General features: G+C 45.4%; 1 protein-coding gene across 5 annotated transcripts in view; it reads right to left on the minus strand.

Moving 5' to 3' along the window:
- Positions 1–25,732, minus strand: part of LOC129826680 (collagen alpha-1(XXVII) chain B-like) — a 94,995-nt gene that overhangs the window by 44,091 nt on the left and 25,172 nt on the right. For all 5 annotated transcript variants that reach the window (XR_008755052.1, XM_055887665.1, XM_055887663.1 and 2 more), the window contains exons 5-11: positions 24,933–24,986; positions 17,306–17,359; positions 16,932–16,985; positions 9,148–9,192; positions 7,392–7,445; positions 5,312–5,356; positions 433–486 (exon numbers count right to left, since the gene is read on the minus strand). Coding sequence is in view for 4 of the 5 variants with exons in the window: in XM_055887665.1 (XP_055743640.1) it covers positions 433–486; positions 5,312–5,356; positions 7,392–7,445; positions 9,148–9,192; positions 16,932–16,985; positions 17,306–17,359; positions 24,933–24,986 (360 nt within the window). In the remaining variant the exon portion in view is untranslated. The remainder of the gene's footprint in view (positions 1–432; positions 487–5,311; positions 5,357–7,391; positions 7,446–9,147; positions 9,193–16,931; positions 16,986–17,305; positions 17,360–24,932; positions 24,987–25,732) is intronic.

Below are 25,732 nucleotides of genomic sequence, written 5' to 3' on the forward strand. Positions count from 1 at the left end.
AAAATGAGTCTTCGTCAGGCTATTCCGAAGCAGCTCTTGTTCCAGCTCCTTAGTGTTAGCCCATCTCCTGACTACTATCCAAACAGTAGGGATGGCTGGAATTCCATCAGCACTTGATCCTGTATTGGGAAAGGGCTACTCCAGTCATCTTTTAGCGGTTTGGAGGCGAGGGCCTACTGCTAGCATTTCATCCAGTGTAAGCACCTCTATTTCACAATCATTTAAACTCATTAAGGGTTAGATCTGATCATCCTGACTGATAATAATGTCCCCAGGAGGGTTTTCAGCTACTGTGTACCCCTCCCATGGGACTAAGAGAGGTGGTCTCTTTTTAGTCTCAGTAATGCACCAAACAAGTCATTCAAAGAGGTAGAAAGGTTATTGTTTAGTTATTCATTTTCATATTTCTAGGAGATATTCTGGACTACTTACTCTCTCACCATCAGGTCCAGGAAGGCCAAAAACCCCAGGGATTCCTATGAAACCCTGCAGAAATATTGGTGGGATAAAGGGGTATAGGTGACAGGAAGAGGATAAGGAGAGTGGGAGGACAGGGGAGAGCAGAGAGAGATGGACGGGAGGGAGGAGGTGACATAAGGGTTATGGAATAAAGCAGAGGAGAGGAGACAGGTGAAGAAATGGATAGTGAAGAAGGCAGTGGGGGTAGAGAGTGGGGTGAGGAGAATAGAGGGATGAGGGACAAAAAGGAGATCAATTACATTTCTATAACTCTCTTCTTTGGTTTCATCACATCAGTGTGGCTTTAGTCCTTTTTGGTGAGATTCTGTTGGCCGCAGGGGTGGGGCTCTTCATGAAGAACAAAGCCTTGAGGCAAGTGTATATGCCCATGGACTGCATGGTGCTGCCTTCCACGATGTAGTCCAAGGGCACATACCCTCACGTCAGGGATCTCTGATGATTCCAGGGTAGCTGCTTACTGATGGAGGGCTAGAGGAGGGCTAGAGGAGGGAGAGAGGAGGGCTAGAGGAGGGAGAGAGGAGGGCTAGAGGAGGGAGAGAGGAGGGCTAGAGGAGGGAGAGAGGAGGGAGAGAGGAGGGCTAGAGGAGGGAGAGAGGACGACTAGAGGAGGGAGAGAGGAGGGCTAGAGGAGGGAGAGAGGAGGGCTAGAGGAGGGAGAGAGGAGGGCTAGAGGAGGGAGGGAGGAGGGCTAGAGGAGGGAGAGAGGAGGACTAGAGGAGGGAGAGAGGAGGGAGGGAGGAGGGCTAGAGGAGGGAGAGAGGAGGGCTAGAGGAGGGAGGGAGGAGGACTAGAGGAGGGAGAGAGGAGGACTAGAGGAGGTAGAGAGGAGGGCTAGAGGAGGGCTGGTGGAGGGAGAGAGGAGGGGTAGATGAGGGAGAAAGGAGGGCTATAGGAGGGAGTGAGGAGAGCTAGAGGAGGGAGGAGGGCTAGAGGAGGTAGAGAGGAGGGCTAGAGGAGGGAGGGAGGAGGGCTAGAGGAGGGAGGGAGGAGGGCTAGAGGAGGTAGAGAGGAGGGAGGGAGGAGGGCTAGATGGAGGGAGGAGGGCTAGAGGAAAGAGGGAGGAGGGCTAGAGGAGGTAGAGAGGAGGGAGAGAGGAGGGCTAGAGGAGGGAGAAAGGAGGGCTAGAGGAGGAAGGGACGAGGGCTAGAGGAGGGAGGGATGAGGGCTAGAGGAGGGAGGGAGGAGGGCTAGAGGAGGGAGGGATGAGGGCTAGAGGAGGGAAGGAAGGCTAGAGGAGAGAGAGAGGAGGACTAGAGGAGGGAGAGAGGAGGACTAGAGGAGGGAGGGATGAGGGCTAGAGGAGGGAGGGAGGAGGGCTAGAGGAGGGATGGAGGAGGGCTAGAGGAGGAAGAAAGGAGGGCTAGAGGAGGAAGAGAGGAGGGCTAGAGGAGGAAGGGAGGAGGGCTAGAGGAGGGAGGAATGAGGCCTAGAGGAGGGAAGGAGGAGGGCTAGAAGAGGGAGGGATGAGGGCTAGAGGAGGGAAGGAGGGCTAGAGGAGGTAGAGAGGAGGGAGGGAGGAGGGCTAGATGGAGGGAGGAGGGCTAGAGGAGGGAGGAGGGCTAGAGTAGGGAGGGAGGAGGGCTAGATGGAGGGAGGAGGGCTAGAGGAGGGCTAGAGGAGGGAGGGATGAGGGCTAGAGGAGGGAGGGAGGAGGGCTAGAGGATTGAGGGAGGAGGGCTAGAGGAGGTAGAGAGGAGGGAGGGAGGAGGGCTAGATGGAGGGAGGATGGCTAGAGGAGGGAGGGAAGGGGGCTAGAGGAGGGAGGGAGGAGGGCTAGAGGAGGTAGAGAGGAGGGAGGGGAGGAGAGCTAGATGGAAGGAGGAGGGAGAGAGGAGGGAGAAAGGAGGGCTAGAGGAGGGAGGGAGGAGGGTTAGAAGAGGTAGAGAGGAGGGAGGGATGAGGCCTAGAGGAGGGAGGGAGGAGGGCTAGAGGAGGGAGGGAGGAGGGCTAGAGGAGGTAGAGAGGAGGGAGGGAGGAGGGCTAGAGGAGGGCTAGAGGAGGGCTAGAGGAGGGAGGGAGGAGGGCTAGAGGAGGTAGAGACGAGGGAGGGAGGAGGGCTAGATGGAGGGAGGATGGCTAGAGGAGGGAGGGAGGGGGGCTAGAGGAGGGAGGGAGGAGTGCTAGAGGAGGGAGAAAGGAAGGCTAGAGGAGGGAGGGAGGCGGGCTAGAGGAGGGCTAGATGGAAAGAGGAGGGCTAGAGGAGGGAGGGAGGGAGGCATAGGGGAACTGGAGCACAAGAGATGATCAAAGGGATAAAATAAATTCAAGAGGACCATGTTGGTCTTCAGATGAAAGCCAGCAGAAGGATGCAGGGTGGTATAACTGTTGGTACTATACTAGCAACAACAAATACAACAACATCAATAACAACAACAAATATCAACAAATATCACCAGCAACAACAATTGACATTCAGGTTTAAAGTTTTTCAACACAAGCTAATTACTTTTACAGCACCTCAAATCTCTTGTTGTACCAGCATCACCACAAAGAGCTCTGTGATTTTAATCATGGTGAGTTAACAGGGCCAGCTTTTTCGACGAATGGTGTTTACATTATGGCTTTTTTATGTGACCGCTCTGGTCTTGTTGATTTATTTAACATGCTTTTCACAGCTTATTTAACACAGCAAGTGGCTAGAGACCTCTGGAACAAAGTCCTCTTTAGAGTAGGGTGTACTGTACTGTACAAACAGAGAATTTGACTGTGTGGCCTTACTCTTTGTCTTTAAAAACTATACTGTGTTTTAATATGTAACATGTCTTGGGCAGGCACCCTGGTTGACAGTGATGCCCTCCTACCTTGACAGAAGGCATAAAGAGTCTTCTAAACATATTTCAATGATATGACTCTATTGGCAGTAGATTTATACAGGAAGTAAATAGAACATGATAGAAATCATATCAAACAGTGAATGTTCAGTAAGGTTCATTCGGTACATATCATTCTATAAAAACAAATACAGTGCATTGAGGAGGTATTCAGACCCCTTGTGTTTTTCCACATTCTGTTACGTTACATCATTATTCTAAAATGGATTAAACATTTTTAAAAATCATCAATCTACACACAATATCCCATAAATACAAAGTGAAAACAGGCTTTTTAGAAAATTTAGCAAATGTATTAAAAATAAAAAAACATGGATCATTTATTTACATAAGTATTCAGACTCTTTACTATGATACTCGAAATTGAGCTCAGGTGCATCCTGTTTCCATTGATCACCCTTGGGATGTTTCTCCAACTTGATTGGAGTCCACTTGTGGTAAATTCAAGTGATTGGACATTATTTATAAATGTACACGCCTGTCTATATAAGGTCCCACAGTTGACAGTGCATGTCAGAGCAAAAACCAAGCCATGAGGTCGAAGGAATTGTCCGTAGAGCTCCAAGACAGGATTGTGTTGAGGCACAGATCTGGAGAAGGGTACCAAAAATTGTATGCAGCATTCATTGTGCTAAATCATTGTGTTTACTTGATAGCTACCTACACAAATAGCTAGCTAGAACAAAGTGTTAATAAGATTTAAAATAAATTTAAGATTTAAAAGCAATACAAATAAAAGTTCTCCAGTAGGCATATCCAGCTAAGAGCTGTGTTGTCAGTCATTTAAGGTCCCCAAGAACACAGTGACCTCCATCATTCTTAAATGGAAGAAGTTTGGAATCCCCAAGACTCTTCCTAGAGCTAGCCGTCTGGCCAAACTGAGCAATCGGGGGAGAAGGGCCTGGTGAGGGAGGTGACAATGAACCCAAAGGTCACTCTGACAGAGCTGCAGAGTTCCTCCGTGGAGATGAGAGAACCCTCCAGAAGGACAACCATCTCTGCAGCACTCCACCTATCAGGCCTTTTTGGTAGATTGACAGCCCTCTTGGAGTTTGCCAAAAGGCACCTAAAGGACTCTCAGACCATGAGAAACAAGATTCTCTGGTCTGATGAAACCAAGATTGAACTCTTTGGCCTGAATGCCAAGCGTCATATCTGGAGGAAACCTGGCACCATCCCTACGGTGAAGCATGGTGGTGGCAGCATCATGCTGTGGGGAAGTTTTTCAGCTGCAGGGACTTAGAGACTAGTCAGAATCAAGGAAACTATTAACAGAGCAAATTACAGAGAGATCCTTGATAAAAACCTGCTCCAGAGCACTCAGGACCTCAGACTGAGGCAAAGGTTCACCTTCCAACAGGACAACGACCCTAAGCACACAGCCAAAACAACGCAGGGGTGGCTTTGGGACAAGTCTCTGAATGTCCTTGAGTAACCCAGCCAGAGCACGGACTTGAACCTGATCGAACATCTCTGGAGAGACCTGAAAATAGCTGTGCAGCGACGCTCCCCATCCAACCTGACAGAGCTTGAAAGGATCTGCAGAGAAGCACGGGAGAAACTCCCCAAATACAGGTGTGCCAAGCTTATAGCGTCATACCCAAGAAGACTCGAGGCTGTAATCACTGCCAAAAGTGCTTCAACAAAGTACTGAGTAAATGGTCTGAATACTTATTTAAATGTGATATATTTAAGTTTTTTATTTTTTATACATTTGCAAACATTTCTTAAAACCTGTTTTTGCTTTGTCATTATGGGGTATTGTGTGTAATATTTTTTTTTATCAATTTTAGAATAAGTCTGAAACGCAACAAAATGTGGAAAAAGTCAAGGGGTCTGAATACTTTCCGGATTCTCTGTATCTGTGACATTTATCAGACAGAAACACTCAAAACAGAACAAACAGCACAGTCAAGTTATATAGTATCTTGACAACTGATTAACAACCCTATACAGAACAGAGATAGTACTTTGTTAATGCCATTTTTTAGATGACTCACCCGGACTCCTTTAGGCCCCATAATGCCAACAGGCCCAGGTAAACCCTAAAGAGCACAGCATAACAAATTACATTACAAATGGATTTACATAATGCATTTCATAATGCATACAATACATTAAATGTTTAATGTCCATAAAACAGATAGAATTGTAAGTGGATTGGACCCAAATTGTGATTCGTGCTTTCACTATGCTTTCACATAGTGCTATCATAACTAACTGACGATTATTCATTTTGGCTGAATATTTCCAAGATGTGTTTACAGGCATGCAGATTAGTGGAGGGACAGTCTTGTTTGGGACTCATAGAACATCTCCATTATGTCATCTTGAAGTTGATCAGACCTTAATGAACATACATGGGCTCTATCTGCACTGTCTCAACTGGTCCAGTGATTCACACTGTCTCAACTCCTCAGGAGACCAGCTGGTCAAGTGATTCACACTGTCTCAACTCCTCACTGTAGCCAGTGATTCACAGTCCACAGATGGTAGGGGGTGCTAAAACCTAATCCATCAGTCTGAAGTGTGTGGGTGTCTGAAGTGTGTGTCTAGCTAGGGAGTTACAACAGTGTGTGTGCGTTTGTCTGTGTGTGTGTGTGTGTGTGTGTGTGTGTGTGTGTGTGTGTGTGTGTGTGTGTGTGTGTGTGTGTGTGTGTGTGTGTGTGTGTGTGTGTGTGTGTGTGTGTGTGTGTGTGTGTGTGTGTGTGTGTGTGTGTGTGTGTGTGTGTATATATCTGGGGAGTTACAACAGTGACAGGGTAAGAGCACTAAAGAAACAGAGACAAAACACTACGCCCCAGGTCTGAACTCTAAGCTAGCATAAACATTTTCTAATAAGCCGAGCTATGAGTGATTTTGCAGCTGTGCGTGTGTGTAGGTGGTGTTACAAACGTGCGTTTTGGACAGCAGGGAGGAAGCATGTTTTACCTCGTGGAGAAACCCACATACTACTCAGCAATGAGAGACTTTTAAAAACGTATTCAAATGATATTCCCAGAAGTGGCAGCGCTGCATGAAACTCACAGTGTGAGCTCCTAAAGACTCCTAAGGAAACGTATTCCATGGGGGGAGCAGCTACGTTAGTCACAGATTGATTGCATTTCCATGTTCAGTCAAGGTATTGACTACTAAGTAAAAGCCTATGGCAAGTCCAGTGGCAGCAAACCAAGGAATCATATCCCAAATCCTGCCACAGGTGCTTTTGACAGTCTTACAGTGTTGCAGCTCTTTCAAAGACCCTTTCATTCTCTCTGCCCACCTCGTCCAGAGTGTTTACACTCCCAATCCCTCACTCTAGCCTCTTATGAGCAGAGTGTGTTTGGTGTGTGTACTGTAGCCCCGCTTAGCCTTAGCTTTAGCCAGCACCAGAACACTAGACATGAGTGTGTTTACTGTGTGTACTGTAGTCCTGCGTAGCTTAGCCTTAGCTAGCCAATTTGTAAGTCGCTCTGGATAAGAGCGTCTGCTAAATGACTTAAATGTAAATGTATGTAAATGTCTAGCATCTCTCTCTCTCTTACAGCTGTTAATGTACTGTATGTGTAGTCCTGCTTAGCTTGGCCTTAGCTAGCACCTCTCTCTTTCTTACAGCTGTTAATGTACTGTATGGTGTGTAGTCCTGCTTAGCTTAGCCTTAGCTAGCACCTCTCTCTTTCTTACAGCTGTTAATGTACTGTATGTGTAGTCCTGCTTAGCTTAGCCTTAGCTAGCACCTCTCTCTTTCTTACAGCTGTTAATGTACTGTATGGTGTGTAGTCCTGCTTAGCTTAGCCTTAGCTAGCACCTCTCTCTTTCTTACAGCTGTTAATGTACTGTATGTGTAGTCCTGCTTAGCTTGGCCTTAGCTAGCACCTCTCTCTTTCTTACAGCTGTTAATGTACTGTATGGTGTGTGTAGTCCTGCTTAGCTTAGCCTTAGCTAGCATCTCTCTCTTCCTTACAGCTGTTAATGTACTGTATGTGTAGTCCTGCTTAGCTTAGCCTTAGCTAGCACCTCTCTCTTTCTTACAGCTCTTAATGTACTGTATGGTGTGTGTAGTCCTGCTTATCCAGCACCGCGACACTAGATTTACTGCACCTGCCTGCCAGGATAACCTTTGGCCCCTGGGCTTCCGTCTGCCCCTTGCTCGCCCTGCGGAAAGAGGGAAAGGAAAGAAGGAGTGAGTGAGATGAGAGAGAAGGATTGAGATGAAAGAGGGGGGGCAGGGGTTGCCACAATAGTTGTGTCTTTCTCAGTCTTCATGTCGTTGGAGTGAAGCAGTGTGAGTTCAGGAAGAGGGGGAAATACAGGGAGAGGGTTCCATCTACACACTCTTCATAAAGACCCTTTGTTTCGTCAGCACAAGAGAGCCACTGCAAATATTGACGCTCTATTTTCAATGAAGTTCAACGGACTCCCAGTGGGTAGTTTTACGTTGTGGTAGAACCACGTACAGTTTGACTACTGTACAGTAGTAGTCTGTTAATCATGGGGCTTTCCTTCACTAAAATATTTTCCATGTGGTGAAATAAATGTTCAATTAATCCCTTCATGAAACTTTAAATACTTTATTTTTTTTACTTTAAATATATGCAAAGAACAACATGGGTTTTTTAATGAATGGAAAATTACTGCTTATTTGTAATGAGAGCCAACCAATGTAATTACAGACTACCGGCAATGATGTTTATGCATCATGCATTTTCAATTCCCACTGAAAACCCAAACACGAACATCGCTGTGAGAGCCCAGTGTTGCATACAGCAACAGAAGAGCCAAAGAGTCTCAGTGATACTCTAGATCACTCGGACCTTTCCTGACCACATCAACCTGACCAGGAACAACTCTGGGCCCTACGTATAGCCTTTAACTAAGGCTCAGATCATGTTCCTGCTCAGGCCATGTGGTCAGTGAGAACTCAAGACTCTTTGTACTGATAGTACACTACACATTGCACATTCTTTGTAGTGAATGTAAACGCACGAAACGCTATTTTTAGTATTTCTTTGGATTCCCTGGGAGAAGTGACCTTAGGTTGTCCAGACTATTTGACCCACTTTAAGCTCTGCCAAAAACAAAATTTCTCTGGCCAACATTGCTTAAGAACTAATGTGTTCATGTTTAACATCCTCCCCTGACAAGGCTTAGTCTCCTCCTCCTTCTAATGGCCTTCTTTTTCTTCTCTCTCTCCTTCTCGGATCTCTCTCTCTCTCTCCCTCTCTCTCTCGCTATATATATCTCTTTTCCTTCTCTCTATCTCTCTCCTTCCCTCCCACTTTACCTTTGTCTCTCTCTCTCTCTCTCCCTCTCTCCCTCTTTTCTTTTCTCTGTTCAGGAATTCATGTTTGTGTCCTCAGGGAGCAATGTGTTCTGACAGCCGAGCCATAGCTTCAGCTTCGTTGGGTAAACAGATGGAGAGTCTATTGTCTGATGTATGCAGTGGTTTAAACACAGTGTAGGTTGAAGATGACGAAGGATAAGACAAAGGGATTCAAATATCCCATAACACTTTGCAAAAAGCTTTTAACGGCACTGGTCCAATGAATTTACTTAGTGTTCTAAAGCTGCTGCATGGAATGCTTCTTAACCTGTATATTTCCGACCGAGGATGCAGTCAGGAACATCACACATTAACACCAGTTCAAAGACACAGGAAGAGGGCAGTTAAAATAACTACTGAAACAAGCAAAACTATATGAAGCTGTTACTCATGAGAATAAGTTGAATGTAACAGTGCTTTGCGGAAGCTGCCCAATCTGCAATAGGACTTTACCAGACCAGATTCTGAGCTATCCTATGTTCATGTATCGTTAGCAGAAGTTATTGATACGATATGATAGAACAGAATACTCACAGAATCTCCTGGTTGACCAGCAGGACCTGGATGGCCTTTCTGTCCCTGCAAAGAGAGGAACACTACAGTTAGAACACTTTGTATGGATATGATAAGGATCACATAACTCCTCATATCAGGGATATGAATAGTACCGATATGCTATGCTTCATTTCAGTTACCAAGTTCAGTTACCATAGCAACAAGATACAGACTCACATGTAGTCAATCAGAGACCAGTTGAACATTAACAAAGTTCTAAGAAGAGGAAAGGATGGAAATAATATAGAGGAGGAGTTTTTGATCAATGAGTTCCTTTAAAATCTCAAGGTTCTGTTATGTAAGAACACACACACACACACACACACACACACACACACACACACACACACACACACACACACACACACACACACACACACACACACACACACACACACACACACACACACACACACACACACACACACACACACACACACACACACACACAAACTGTGTGGAGCTGAAATCATGTCAGAGTGTTTCCCTGTGTTTAATTACTGTATGTTTACTGGAGGAGACTCCTCACCTCACATGCTTCCAGATTGCTTCGATCACGTGGACTGGGATATGTGCCAGATAGCGCCGAACAACAACATTGATGTATACGCTGATTCGGTGAGCGAGTTTATTAGCGAGTGCATCGGTGATGTTGTACCCACAGTGACAATTAAAACCTTCCCCAACCAGTAACCGTGGATTGATGGCAGCATTCGCGCAAAACTGAAAGCTCGAACCACTGCTTTTAATCAGGGCAAGGTGACCGGAAACATGACCGAATTCAAACAGTGTAGCTATTCCCTCCGCAAGGCAATCAAACAAGCTAAGCGTCAGTATAGAGACAAAGTAGAGTCGCAATTCAATGGCTCAGGCACGAGAGGTATGTGGCTGGGTCTACAGTCAATCACGGTCTACAAAAAGAAAACTAGCCCCATCTCGGACCCCGATGTCTTGCTCACAGACTAACAAAACAACTTCTGTGCTCGCTTTGAGGACAATACAATGCCAACGACACGGCCCGTTACCAAAACCTGCAGGCTTTCCTTCACCGCAGCCAAAGTGAGTAAAACATTTAAACGTGTTAACCCTTGCAACGCTGCCGGCCCAGATGGCATCCCTAGCCGTGTCCTCAGAGCATGCGCAGACCAGCTGGCTGGTGTGTTTACGGACATATTCAATCAATCCCTATCCCAGTCTGCTGTTCCCACATGCTTCAAGAGGGTCACCATTGTTCCTGTTCCCAAGAAAGCTAAGGTAACTAAGCTAAATGACTATTGCCCCGTAGCACTCACTTCCGTCATCATGAAGTGCTTTGAGAGACTAGTCAAGGACCATATCACCTCCACCCTACCTGACACCCTAGACCCACTTCAATTTGCTTACCGCCCCAAAAGGTCCACAGACGACGCAATCGCAACCACACTGCACACTGCCCTAACCCATCTGGACAAGAGGAATACCCATGTAAGAATGCTGTTCATCGACAACAGCTCAGCATTTAACACCAGAGTACCCTCCAAACTCGTCATTAAGCTTGAGACCCTGGGTCTCGATCCCGCCCTGTGCAACTGGGTCCTGGACTTTCTGACGGGACGCCCCCAGGTGGTGAGGGTAGGAAACAACATCTCCACCCCACTGATCCTCAACACTGGGGCCCCACAAGGGTGCAAAGAAGGTGCAACAGCGCCTCTTCAACCTCAGGAGGCTGAAGAAATTTGGCTTGTCACCAAAAACACTCAAACTTTTACAGATGCACAATCGTGATTTTCTGGATTTTTGTTTTAGATTCCGTCTCTCACAGTTGAACTGTACCTATGATAAAGATTATAGACCTCTACATGCTTTGTAAGTAGGAAAACCTGCAAAATCGGCAGTGTATCAAATACTTGTTCTCCCCACTGTGTGTGTGTATATATGTGTGTGTGTATATATGTGTGTGTATGTGAGCGTGCGTATACATCCCCCTCAGTCTGGTGTACCACTGCCTACTAATGGTCATGCCTCTCAGCAGCAGGCACACTGACTAAACCACTGCCTGCCAACACCACCATCGAGATGAGCATCTACGTAAACATACAGACCACCCACCACAGCATGCAGTTCCAAACGCCATCTCCTACAGTTTACATACGGACATTATGAGATACTTCTTTGAAGCCAAGCCGTTATCTTACAGGTGATTCGTAAACAGAAGCCTGGATGTTTTTCTGTCCCTGCTACCAATCAAGCACCACCTGAAGACCGAAATACACTATATTAAGTCTTTACTGTCCAGTTAACTGGAGCAGAGTCAATGGCACCCTATTCCCAAAATAGCGCTAATACTTTTGACCGTAGCCTTATGAGGACAAGGAAGGAGCCAATGCACGTCCATGGAGAAGGGAAAGGAGGGAAGAATATGTCTGGGCTCCAGAGCCAGCGCCATAAAGTTGAGCACCGAGGAGAGAAATGCTGCAGTCTCTGATCTGAGCCTCCCTGCCAGAGAGACAGAGGGGAGGAGCAGTCTCTGATCGGAGCTTCCCTGCCAGAGAGACAGAGGAGAGGAGCAGTCTCTGTTCTGAGCCTCCCTGCCAGAGAGACAGAGGAGAGGAGCAGTCTCTGATCTGAGCCTCCCTGCCAGAGAGACAGAGGAGAGGAGCAGTATCTGTTCTGAGCCTCCCTGCCAGAGAGACAGAGGAGAGGAGCAGTCTCTGATCTGAGCCTACCTGCCAGAGAGACAGAGGAGAGGAGCAGTCTCTGATCTGAGCCTACCTGCCAGAGAGACAGAGGAGAGGAGCAGTCTCTGATCTGAGGCTCCCTGCCAGAGAGACAGAGGAGAGGAGCAGTCTCTGATCTGAGCCTACCTGCCAGAGAGATAGAGGAGAGGAGCAGTCTCTGATCTGAGGCTCCCTGTCTACATGTGTGACATTGAAGGCGTATTTCAGTCCGAGTGTGAAGTGAACATAAGCCCAGTTAGTTGAATAATGTGATTCAAATGGCCTTGTAGTATCTGTTGCTATAAACTGTATTGGAGAAGTATGTGCCTGAACATGTAGTCCCGAGCAGTGTACACAGCCATTGCTCTCGGTTTAGAGAACATCAAAGAAAACACTACTTTATCATAAATCAAATAATATATAGGAGCGAGGCAGGGTCTTGACCATGTTCCACAGTTGTACATGCACGTCACATGGTCTAATCTCTCCCATCTTGTATGAAGCAGTAAAATGACTTTGGCAGACAGATAATATTATTTCCATTGGATTCTTTCATTATAAATGAGAAACTGGCTTCATATTCTCATGTCTTTCATCCCCATGTTACAATATTGACTGTGACAGAGATTAGTATAAAATATGCCATTTTGCACAAATTACACCCTTACACCAATGCCATTCTCTCCTGAACAAATAGGAAACCTAACCAAGGCCCCGCCACCAAACGTGTCAGAGCATTACCTATAGCCAGGAATATGAAGGGAAAGTCTAGGAGAAAAAAGACTTCGCTAGTGTCTAATAAACATCAGAGCAATTTCAATATGCCAATGATATCATGGCTGGGCTGGCAGTGGAAAAAGCAGGGTCCAGAAGCATGTGAGCAAGCATGCTACCATGCACACGCACACGCACACACACACACACACACACACACACACACACACACACACACACACACACACACACACACACACACACACACACACACACACACACACACACACACACACACACACACACACACACACCCCGCTCCACTACATCCAGGTCCAAGGCTGGTAATGCTCTCCACAGTGTGTCAGTTTCCCCACCAGCCCACCGGCCTCTTCTGATTTACTATCCCAACCGCTGACTCTGTCTGTCTGACTGCAGGGTTACCTTGGCCCATGACATATTTTACACGTTTCCCAAAGAGGGAGAGGGAGACACAGACTCTGTCTGGTCCCAAGCCAGGGACAAGGCCATGGGGTAGAACTTCAAGAGGCGCAGGGAGCAAGTGCCCACACAGCTGTTGAGATTACAGGGTACTGTAGGTACAGTAGAACACAGTCAGTGAGATTACAGGGTACTGTAGAACACATTCAGTGAGGTTACCGGGTACTGTAGAACACGGTCAGTGAGGTTACAGGGTACTGTAGAACACGGTCAGTGAGGTTACAGGGTACTGTAGAACACAGTCAGTGAGGTTACAGGGTACTGTAGAACACGGTCAGTGAGGTTACAGGGTACTGTAGAACACAGTCAGTGAGGTTACAGGGTACTGTAGAACACGGTCAGTGAGGTTACAGGGTACTGTAGAACACAGTCAGTGAGGTTACAGGGTACTGTAGAACACAGTCAGTGAGGTTACAGGGTACTGTAGAACACGGTCAGTGAGGTTACAGGGTACTGTAGAACACGGTCAGTGAGGTTACAGGGTACTGTAGAACACAGTCAGTGAGGTTACAGGGTACTGTAGAACACAGTCAGTGAGGTTACAGGGTACTGTAGAACACAGTCAGTGAGGTTACAGGGTACTGTAGAACACATTCAGTGAGGTTACAGGGTACTGTAGAACACAGTCAGTGAGGTTACAGGGGACTGTAGAACACGGTCAGTGAGGTTACAGGGTACTGTAGAACACATTCAGTGAGGTTACAGGGTACTGTAGAACACGGTCAGTGAGGTTACAGGGTATTGTAGAACACGGTCAGTGAGGTTACAGGGTACTGTAGAACACGGTCAGTGAGGTTACAGGGTACTGTAGAACACGGTCAGTGAGGTTACAGGGTACTGTAGAACACGGTCAGTGAGGTTACAGGGTACTGTAGAACACAGTCAGTGAGGTTACAGGGTACTGTAGAACACAGTCAGTGAGGTTACAGGGTACTGTAGAACACAGTCAGTGAGGTTACAGGGTACTGTAGAACACAGTCAGTGAGGTTACAGGGTACTGTAGAACACAGTCAGTGAGGTTACAGGGTACTGTAGAACACAGTCAGTGAGGTTACAGGGTACTGTAGAACACATTCAGTGAGGTTACAGGGTACTGTAGAACACAGTCAGTGAGGTTACAGGGTACTGTAGAACACAGTCAGTGAGGTTACAGGGTACTGTAGAACACATTCAGTGAGGTTACAGGGTACTGTAGAACACGGTCAGTGAGGTTACAAGGTACTGTAGAACACGGTCAGTGAGGTTACAGGGTACTGTAGAACACGGTCAGTGAGGTTACAGGGTACTGTAGAACACAGTCAGTGAGGTTACAGGGTACTGTAGAACACAGTCAGTGAGGTTACAGGGTACTGTAGAACACAGTCAGTGAGGTTACAGGGTACTGTAGAACACGGTCAGTGAGGTTACAGGGTACTGTAGAACACAGTCAGTGAGGTTACAGGGTACTGTAGAACACAGTCAGTGAGGTTACAGGGTACTGTAGAACACGGTCAGTGAGGCTACAGGGTACTGTAGAACACAGTCAGTGACCACAAAATAGTGAGATGTCTATGTGTTGGCCTTGGTAACTAAACTAAACACATAACTTTCAGCTACATCCCAGCATGATTCTGAGGTTTCTCATGCTGACAACAGTGAGTAAGGGATAAAATATTCCCCAGCTGGACACCCACCCCCCTACAGTACATTAGTTAGAGGGATGTACCATTCACTAACCCCTACAGTACATTAGTTAGAGGGATGTACCATTCACTAACCCCTACAGTACATTAGTTAGAGGGATGTACCATTCACTAACCCCTACAGTACATTAGTTAGAGGGATGTAACATTCACTAACCCCTACAGTACATTAGTTAGAGGGATGTACCATTCACTAACCCCTACAGTACATTAGTTAGAGGGATGTACCATTCACTAACCCCTACAGTACATTAGTTAGAGGGATGTACCATTCACTAACCCCTACAGTACATTAGTTAGAGGGATGTACCATTCACTAACCCCTACAGTACATTAGTTAGAGGGATGTACCATTCACTAACCCCTACAGTACATTAGTTAGAGGGATGTACCATTCACTAACCCCTACAGTACATTAGTTAGAGGGATGTACCATTCACTAACCCCTACAGTACATTAGTTAGAGGGATGTACCATTCACTAACCCCTACAGTACATTCGTTAGAGGGATGTAACAGTCACTTAACCTCTGTCCACACTTAGAGAGAAGCTGCAATTACCATCATTCAGCTCTTTAATGGAAGAAAGAGACGCTATTTTCCCATAAACTATTTTTTCCATTACGCACATCATACAGGGCGCATCCCAAATGGCTCCCTATTCCCTATGTGGGTTCTGGTCAAAAGTAGTGCACTACATTGGGAATAGGGTGCCATTTAGTATGCACACCCATGGACAGCTGAAAGAGACCCTCTATTTTACTGTAGTGAATGAAACAACCTTGACTGGAGCCTAAGCCAGATGGTCTTTCAGCGCCAGCCGGTTCTATGGCGTAGCTGTTGTTTCTACGCCAGGTTCAGACTTTACTGCTCTCATACAAATGGGTCCAAAAGGGACTGCATGTTGCTAAACAAAGCTCATTGTCATCAGGGAGACGGTGGTCATTTTTTAATTAGCACCAGTTCAGCTCTGGGTTTAAATAGTATTTTGTTTTCTTTCAAAAAACGTTGTGGAAGAGCCCCAAAAGTGCAAACGCCGGCAATCTGACACTCCCGGCAGGCTCAAACAAACACTTCAAGTTTTTGAAAGAAAACATATGATTTGAAGCCAGGTCTGTACCGGTGGGTTGGAGACCTAAAGCACCCCTAGTTGTAGATCTCTGGACTTACATTAGTGTATTGTACTCAGAGTTTCTGTTTTTCTTCTCTCTCTGGCAGTGGATCATGTGTGGAATAACCCAATGATACACTGCCTGCCAGCAGTAATTTAGGAGAGATAGTGTCTCCAAGTCTTTTCCCACCAGCTTTTAATATTTTATTTTCTGGTAATGAAAAACATGTGTTTGCTGCAAGGCAGCATGGGGCACGGAGCAGATGTCCTTCTTCCCACCTGAGTGTGTGTAATAGTCTCCCATGGGACATGTGTGATTAAGCTGTGTTACATGCCCAGTACAAGGCTAGGTCTGAAGTAATCAAACATACAAAACAGCTCTGGCAACCTGGTAAACCCCTGGAATACTGACACGTGTGACTGACCGTCAAAGAAATGAGCATCCTAGAAAATGACTGAATAAGGATCCTCATCCTCAGTTTGGACGTGTTGATTTGAGGCAGTGCACCAAAGCAGCTGAAGCCGTAACACAATATCATAGTTACTAAACATAGGAGCTGCAGAAAACTGTTGAGAACGGTTGTCAAAGAGAGGCAATGACATAACATTTTGAGCTGCATGGAGTGAAAGCGTGATTCCAACTGTGAAAGGTTCCCACCCCAAAAAAGACTCTCCTCAATCTCCCTCCTTGTGTTGGAAGCCATTAGTGATGATGTCACAAACCAGCTATTCCATTCCAATCCGCCTCCTCCAGAGTCCCGAAGAAGAGTCTGTCTGAACCACTCTAAACGTACAGGACTACTACGCCTTCACTATGTTAGGCTCTTCTCCAAATAAGAGAATAAACATCATTTGAGAAAAAAAAGAATGCTCTTGGCTTCAGCCCTCCTAACCAGTCCTCTTTGAGAAATTCCTGCTGAACACAGCTCAAAAGAGATGTAAGAGTGGGCAGGCAGGGTGTAGCCTAGGATTTAGTGCCCTTCAATGTGGTCTATTGTACTCATTCAAAGAGTCTGATTCATAGAGTAACGTGAGCATGGCAGGATTAAGGGTCTCCTACCTTTCTACCAACTTGACCAGTCTGTCCAAGAGGTCCTGAAGCACCACGGTCTCCCTAGACAGATCAGAATTAGAGATGTACATACAGTTACAAGTCAACTTCATACTCTTCATGTACATGAAGCAGGTCTCCACTACATTACTTGCTACTTGCCAGCTAACACATTAGGTCATATCGGACAATATTGAAAATTGGGCTATTGCAAAATGTGTTTCCAATTTGTTGAGTAACTCTCAATGAAAAAAACTCAATGATATGATTCTCTGTTACAGATAACTTATTATAATATTGAATTATTACATTATCCCGTGTTATTAGGTTAGCCGTTGTTACACTCTCCCTTTTTAAAGAACACTGAAACACAAGATACTCACTCTCTCTCCTTTTGGAGCTCTGCCCGGTGAAAGGCCAGGGTCTCCTTTCCGTCCCTGGAACAGAGTACACACACACACACACACACACACACACACACACACACACACACACACACACACACACACACACACACACACACACACACACACACACACACACACACACACACACACACACAGAGACAGAGACAGAGACATAGAGAGACATAGAGAGACAGAGAGAGAGAAACAGAGACAGAGAGAGACAGAGACACAAACTGTTTAGTAGTCAGATTCCCCTGATTCTCCACTTATGGCATTAGTCTCCAAATACTTAACAGATGTACAGTCGTGGCCAAAAGTTGAGAATGACACAAATATTAATTTTCACAAAGTCTGCTGCCTCAGTTTGTATGATGGCAATTTGCATATACTCCAGAATGTTATGAAGAGTGATCAGATGAATTGCAATTAATTGCAAAGTCCCTCTTTGCCATGCAAATGAACTGAACCCCCAAAAAATCATTTCCACTGCATTTCAGCCCTGCCACAAAAGGACTAGCGGACATCATGTCAGTGATTCTCTCGTTAACACAGATGTGAGTGTTGACGAGGACAAGGCAAGAGATCATTGCAGATTCATGCTGATTGAGTTCAAATAACAGACTGGAAGCTTCAAAAGGAGGGTGGTGCTTGGAATCATTGTTCTTCCTCTGTCATCCATGGTTACCTGCAAGGAAACACGTGCTGTCATCATTGCTTTGCACAAAAGGGGCTTCACAGGCAAGGATATTGCTGCCAGTAAGATTGCACCTAAATCAACCATTTATCGGATCATCAAGAACTTCAAGGTGAGCAGTTCAATTGTTGTGAAGAAGGCTTCAGGGTGCCCAAGAAAGTCCAGCAAGCGCCAGGACCATCTCCTAAGGTTGATTCAGCTGCGGGATCGGGGCACCACCAGTACAGAGCTTGCTCAGGAATGGCAGCAGGCAGGTGTGAGTGCATCTGCACGCACAGTGAGGCGAAGACTTTTGGAGGATGGCCTGGTGTCAAGAAGGGCAGAGAATAAGCCACTTCTCTCCAGGAAAAACATCAGGGATAGACTGATAATTCTGCAAAAGGTACAGGGATTGGACTGCTGAGGACTGGGGTAAAGTCATTTTCTCTGATGAATCCCCTTTCCGATTGTTTGGTGCATCCGGAAAAAAGCTTGTCCGGAGAAGACATGGTGAGCGCTACCATCAGTCCTGTGTCATGCCAACAGTAAAGCATCCTGAGATCATTCATGTGTGGGGTTGCTTCTCAGCCAAGGGAGTGGGCTCACTCACAATTTTGCCTAAGAACACAGCCATGAATAAAGAATGGTACCAACACATCCTCCGAGAGCAACTTCTCCCAACCATCCAGGAACAGTTTGGTGACGAACAATGACTTTTCCAGCATGACGGAGCACCTTGCCATAAGGCAAAAGTGATAACTAAGTGGCTCGTGGAACAAAATATCGATATTTTGGGTCCATGGCCAGGAAACTCCCCAGACTGTAATCCCATTGAGAACTTGTGGGCAATCCTCAAGAGGCGGGTGTACAAACAAAAACCCTCAAATTCTGACCAACTCAAAGCATTGATTATGCAAGAATGGGCTGCCATCAGTCAGGATGTGGCCCAGAAGTTAATTGACAGCATAATATTTGACAGCATAATATTTGTGTCATTCTCAAAACTTTTGGCCACGACTGTAGATTTCTGAAATCTTGAAAGAAGGTTCAGGACAGCGACTTGATTCCCCTCAATAGTATTTATTACTGTTGTGTTTTGAAGCAAACTTTTTCGTCAAAGCACAGATGTTGATTTCTCCCAACTTAAAGAGCCTACTCAATGTTACAGCATATATGAGTTCAAGTAAAAAGTTATTCTCACATGCGCCGAATACAAAAGGTAGACTTTACTGTGAAATGCTTGTTTACGAGCCCTTCCCAACAATACAGAGTTTAATTTATTAGATTTCTTTATAGTAACACAAGAGGAAAAAAACACACAAGAATGGAGCTATATACAGGGAGAACCAGTAGCAGATCAATGTGGAGCTATATACAGGGAGAACCAGTAGCAGATCAATGTGGAGCTATATACAGGGAGAACCAGTAGCAGATCAATGTGGAGCTATATACAGGGAGAACCAGTACCAGATCAATGTGGAGCTATATACAGGGAGAACCAGTACCAGATCAATGTGGAGCTATATACAGGGAGTACCAGTACCAGATCAATGTGGAGCTATATACAGGAAGTATCAGTACCAGATCAATGTGGAGCTATATACAGGAAGTATCAGTACCAGATCAATGTGGAGCTATATACAGGTAGTACCAGTACCAGATCAATGTGGAGCTATATACAGGTAGTACCAGTACCAGATCAATGTGGAGCTATATACAGGAAGTATCAGTACCAGATCAATGTGGAGCTATATACAGGTAGTACCAGATCAATGTGGAGCTATATACAGGTAGTACCAGATCAATGTGGAGCTATATACAGGGAGAACCAGTAGCAGATCAATGTGGAGCTATATACAGGAAGTACCAGTACCATATCAATGTGGAGCTATATACAGGGAGTACCAGTACCATATCAATGTGGAGCTATATACAGGGAGTACCAGTACCAGTACCATATCAATGTGGAGCTATATACAGGGAGTACCAGTAGCAGATCAATGTGGAGCTATATACAGGGAGTACCAGTAGCAGATCAATGTGGAGCTATATACAGGGATAACCAGTAGCAGATCAATGTGGAGCTATATACAGGGACTACCAGTACCAGATCAATGTGGAGCTATATACAGGGAGTACCAGTACCAGATCAATGTGGAGCTATATACAGGGAGTACCAGTACCAGATCAATGTGGAGCTATATACAGGAAGTACCAGTACCAGATCAATTTGGAGCTATATACAGGGAGTACCAGTACCAGATCAATGTGGAACTATATACAGGGAGTACCAGATCAATGTGGAGCTATATACAGGGAGTACCAGTACCAGATCAATGTGGAGCTTTATACAGGGAGTACCAGTACCAGATCAATGTGGAGCTATATACAGGGAGTACCAGTACCAGATCAATGTGGAGCTATATACAGGGAGTACCAGTACCAGATCAATGTGGAACTATATACAGGGAGTACCAGATCAATGTGGAGCTATATACAGGGAGTACCAGTACCAGATCAATGTGGAGCTATATACAGGGAGTACCAGTACCAGATCAATGTGGAGCTATATACAGGGAGTACCAGATCAATGTGGAACTATATACAGGGAGTACCAGTACCAGATCAATGTGGAGCTATATACAGGGAGTACCAGTACCAGATCAATGTGGAGCTTTATACAGGGAGTACCAGATCAATGTGGAGCTATATACAGGGAGTACCAGTACCAGATCAATGTGGAGCTATATACAGGGAGTACCAGTACCAGATCAATGTGGAGCTATATACAGGGAGTACCAGATCAATTTGGAGCTACATACAGGGAGTACCAGTACCAGATCAATGTGGAGCTATATACAGGGAGTACCAGATCAATTTGGAGCTACATACAGGGAGTACCAGTACCAGATCAATGTGGAGCTATATACAGGGAGTACCAGATCAATGTGGAGCTATATACAGGGAGTACCAGTACCAGATCAATGTGGAGCTATATACAGGGAGTACCAGTGCCAGATCAATGTGGAGCTATATACAGGGAGTACCAGTACCAGATCAATGTGGAGCTATATACAGGGAGTACCAGTACCATATCAATGTGGAGCTATATACAGGGAGTACCAGTACCATATCAATGTGGAGCTATAAACAGGGAGTACCAGTACCATATCAATGTGGAGCTATATACAGGGAGTACCAGATCAATGTGGAGCTATATACAGGGAGTACCAGTACCAGATCAATGTGGAGCTTTATACAGGGAGTACCAGATCAATGTGGAGCTATATACAGGGAGTACCAGTACCAGATCAATGTGGAGCTATATACAGGGAGTACCAGTGCCAGATCAATGTGGAGCTATATACAGGGAGTACCAGTACCAGATCAATGTGGAGCTTTATACAGGGAGTACCAGATCAATGTGGAGCTATATTCAGGGAGTACCAGATCAATGTGGAGCTATATACAGGGAGTACCAGATCAATGTGGAGCTATATACAGGGAGTACCAGATCAATGTGGAGCTATATACAGGAAGTACCAGTACCAGATCAATGTGGAGCTATATACAGGGAGTACCAGATCAATGTGGAGCTATATACAGGGAGTACCAGTGCCAGATCAATGTGGAGCTATATACAGGGAGTACCAGTACCAGATCAATGTGGAGCTTTATACAGGGAGTACCAGATCAATGTGGAGCTATATACAGGGAGTACCAGTACCAGATCAATGTGGAGCTATATACAGGGAGTACCAGATTAATGTGGAACTATATACAGGGAGTACCAGTACCAGATCAATGTGGAGCTTTATACAGGGAGTACCAGATCAATGTGGAGCTATATACAGGGAGTACCAGATCAATGTGGAGCTATATACAGGGAGTACCAGTACTAGATCACTGTGGAACAATATACAGGGAGTACCAGTGCCAGATCAATGTGGAGCTATATACAGGGAGTACCAGTACCATATCAAAGTGGAGCTATATACAGGGAGTACCAGATCAATGTGGAGCTATATACAGGGAGTACCAGATCAATGTGGAGCTATATACAGGGAGTACCAGATCAATGTGGAGCTATATACAGGGAGTACCAGTACCAGATCAATGTGGAGCTATATACAGGAAGTACCAGTACCAGATCAATGTGGAGCTATATACAGGGAGTACCAGTGCCAGATCAATGTGGAGCTTTATACAGGGAGTACCAGATCAATGTGGAGCTATATACAGGGAGTACCAGTACCAGATCAATGTGGAGCTATATACAGGGAGTACCAGATTAATGTGGAACTAGATACAGGGAGTACCAGTACCAGATCAATGTGGAGCTTTATACAGGGAGTACCAGATCAATGTGGAGCTATATACAGGGAGTACCAGATCAATGTGGAGCTATATACAGGGAGTACCAGTACCAGATCACTGTGGAACAATATACAGGGAGTACCAGTACCAGATCAATGTGGAGCTATATGAGGTATATATGTACATAAAGGCAGGGTAAAGTGACTAGGCATCAGCCTAGATAATGATAACAGTACACTCAAAGAACCCTTTTTGGTTCCATGTTGAACCCTTTGGGACCCAGGTAGAACCCTGTTGGGTGGTTCCCTTTCCATAGAGAGTGTTATACAGAACCCAAAAGGGTTCTACCTGGAACCAAAAAAGGGACTGTATTGGGACAACCGAATACCTCTTTTTTCTAAGTGTAACAATAAAGAGCAGATTAGAAGCAGCATATAATGCGTGTGAAATTGTCTGTGTGTGTGTGTGTGTATTTACATGTTCTCTGCCATGTCAATCAGAACTCAAGCACTGGAGTTTACATGTAGGACTACAGTACCCACTGTTAGTTAGCGGTAGTGATCTGATACACACACAATTGCTTGATGTAATGGTGCATTTACACATTCTCTGCAAAGTTATGCTGTTGAATCACACAACGGTGGAGAATGACAGTTTACATGCCGGCCTGTAGTGTGAGGGAGTGAATGGGTTCACACACAACAGTTGTATTTACACAAGACAGAGTCCATTAATATGAGTGACCAGGCACATTCCTTGTCCTTTTCAGGCAGTAGTGGGATGCTGTCTGACTACTGATGTAGTCTAGGGTACTGGGAAGTGATTACTTTCTAATCTTAAATACTGTACCATAAAGATGTTGAACGCATATAATCCTAAACCTCACTCATACATAGGACCAGGAGTTTTTCACTGACCACTTGATCTGACCCAGAAAAACTCAGGGCCCTTTAAAGCTAACTAGGGCCCATGGTTTTTACTGGCCAGGTGGAAAGGAAAACGACTTGGCCCTCTACATGTTAATTGGGCCATTCAAGGACTAACACAGACACATTTGCAACCAGTAGTAACATATGTGTTTGTTCAAAGGAATTGGATCAAAGGGAAATAATTTTACACACACTGGGCTTCTGAACAAACCCTCCATTATGGGTAACTTTTATGAATGCCCTCCTGCAGTTTATGACTTTGTCCTGTTTGCCTACGATGAAAGAGTCTCCACCTGAATGCACCAGGCCAATTTCAGCAGGTACTCTGGTCAACAAAGACATAAACGGTCACAAAATAATACACTTATTCTACTAGGTTACTGATGGTAAAAAATATAAGCTTCTCCATTATTGCCTCCATCGCACCATTTAAGTCTACATTTTCACGTAAGCCCCAACTTGCATGAAATGTGCATCCCAAACAGCACCCTATTCCCCTATGGGCCCTGGTCAAAAGTCGTACGCTATAGGGAATAGGGTGGCATTTGGGACACAACCATGGTCATTAAAGGTCCTCCAGACCAGCCTCTCCTGGACAGGGCTAGGGAAAGGAGGTTGTAACTGGTGCCAACATCTACACTTGTGAACACTCTATTCATTTCATTGTCCAACTGACAATTTTTTTTCAGTGGAAACTTTTAGAATTGCACTTACACTTGACGCCCAGTTGCAAGTAAAAAAGAGAAGGTATTTAATTGTTCCTCTTAAAATTTACAACCAGAAAATAAACCACCTGCTTTTCATCTCTGTGTAAGTGCAGTCATATAATTTTTTGGGGTCATTTAGCAGACACTCTTATCCAGAGCACCTAACAGGAGCAATTAGGGTTAAGTGCCTTGCTCAAGGGCACATCAACAGATTTTTCACCTAGTCAGCTGGGGGATTCAAACCAGCGACCTTTCGGTTACTGGTCCAACACTCCTAACCACTAGCCTATCTGCCGGTTACTGGCCCAACACGCTTAACCACTAGCCTATCTGCCGGTTACTGGCCCAACACGCTTAACCACTAGCCTATCTGCCGGTTACTGGCCCAACACTCCTAACCACTAGCCTATCTGCCGGTTACTGGCCCAACACTCTTAACCACTAGCCTATCTGCCGGTTACTGGCCCAACACTCTTAACCACTAGCCTATCTGATGGTTACTGGCCCAACACTCTTAACCACTAGCCTATCTGATGCCACAGTTGACTGGTGGTGTTATAGAAGACATGGATTAACCACTGATTAAGCAACGGACATTTTCTGAAGAATTCCATTATGGCCCTAAAAGGCATACTAACTATATCCATAGTATGACCAGTAAGCATACTACATACTCAATTTACAGTACGGCACAAATAGTACTGTTAGTGCGGTTAGTATGAGTATTCGAACACAGCTATGAATTAACCACTGTGCTTTCCCTCTGTCTTCATAAGTACTGACACAGGCACAGTTCAAAGAGGACATGAACACCATAGCGTTTCATATGGAATCACAGGATCTACATGTAAATAATGTTACCACTATATACAGCACATACACTATCACCAATACCTGTCTCTATATTGGCCCTCTAATTTGGCCCCATGTGGCCCCCAAAACACCTCTGGATCATAATTGATCTACTGAATACATACCTTGAGTCCAGGGGGTCCGGGGCGACCTGGGTTTCCATGTGGACCAGGAGGACCCTACAAAAACAGGAAGACACAATGTTGAGATGAAATGAAGATTGAGGAGAAAAACAGGTTGATCTACCATACATGTGTTTCAGGACGAAGGGAGTGTGACAGTGTGTTCATGTAGTGGCTCATGTATATGCTTCAACCACTTTGTGGTTTTCGTGAAGGACTGGGGGATACTTCTATATCCATCATTGTCTGAGTAATCTTACTGCCTGTAGACTTTCCACTCTCTAACGTCTGGCTATGCAACTGGTCAAGGTTGTGTAGGTGCTCTGCAGACCAAATGCACTCTGTCTGTCTGTCTGTCTGTCTGTCTGTCTGTCTGTCTGTCTGTCTGTCTGTCTGTCTGTCTGTCTGTCTGTCTGTCTTTGCTTGTCTGCCTGTCTGTGTCTTTGCTTGTCTGCCTGTCTGTGTCTTTGCTTGTCTGCCTGTCTGTGTCTTTGCTTGTCTGCCTGTCTGTGTCTTTGCTTGTCTGCCTGTCTGTGTCTCTGCTTGTCTGCATGTTTGTTTCCCTGCCTGCACGCCTGTCTGAGTTATTAAATATGGATGCGGTTTCCCTCATCAGTTCACTATTCAACCCTCATCCCAGGGGCCCACAGAGCAGAGTGAAGGGAAGGCCAGTCAACCATTTATATAGTGGATATTCTGTCTATCTTATAGGAGTTATACCAAAAACTGTTGGTACATGTAGAATCCTATTGGACCAGGTATGCCAAATGTTTTAGCGGGGGACCAACTAAATAGCAACCACT

The sequence above is a fragment of the Salvelinus fontinalis genome, chromosome 28 (assembly GCF_029448725.1).
Source record: "Salvelinus fontinalis isolate EN_2023a chromosome 28, ASM2944872v1, whole genome shotgun sequence".
Taxonomy (NCBI): Eukaryota; Metazoa; Chordata; class Actinopteri; order Salmoniformes; family Salmonidae; genus Salvelinus; species Salvelinus fontinalis.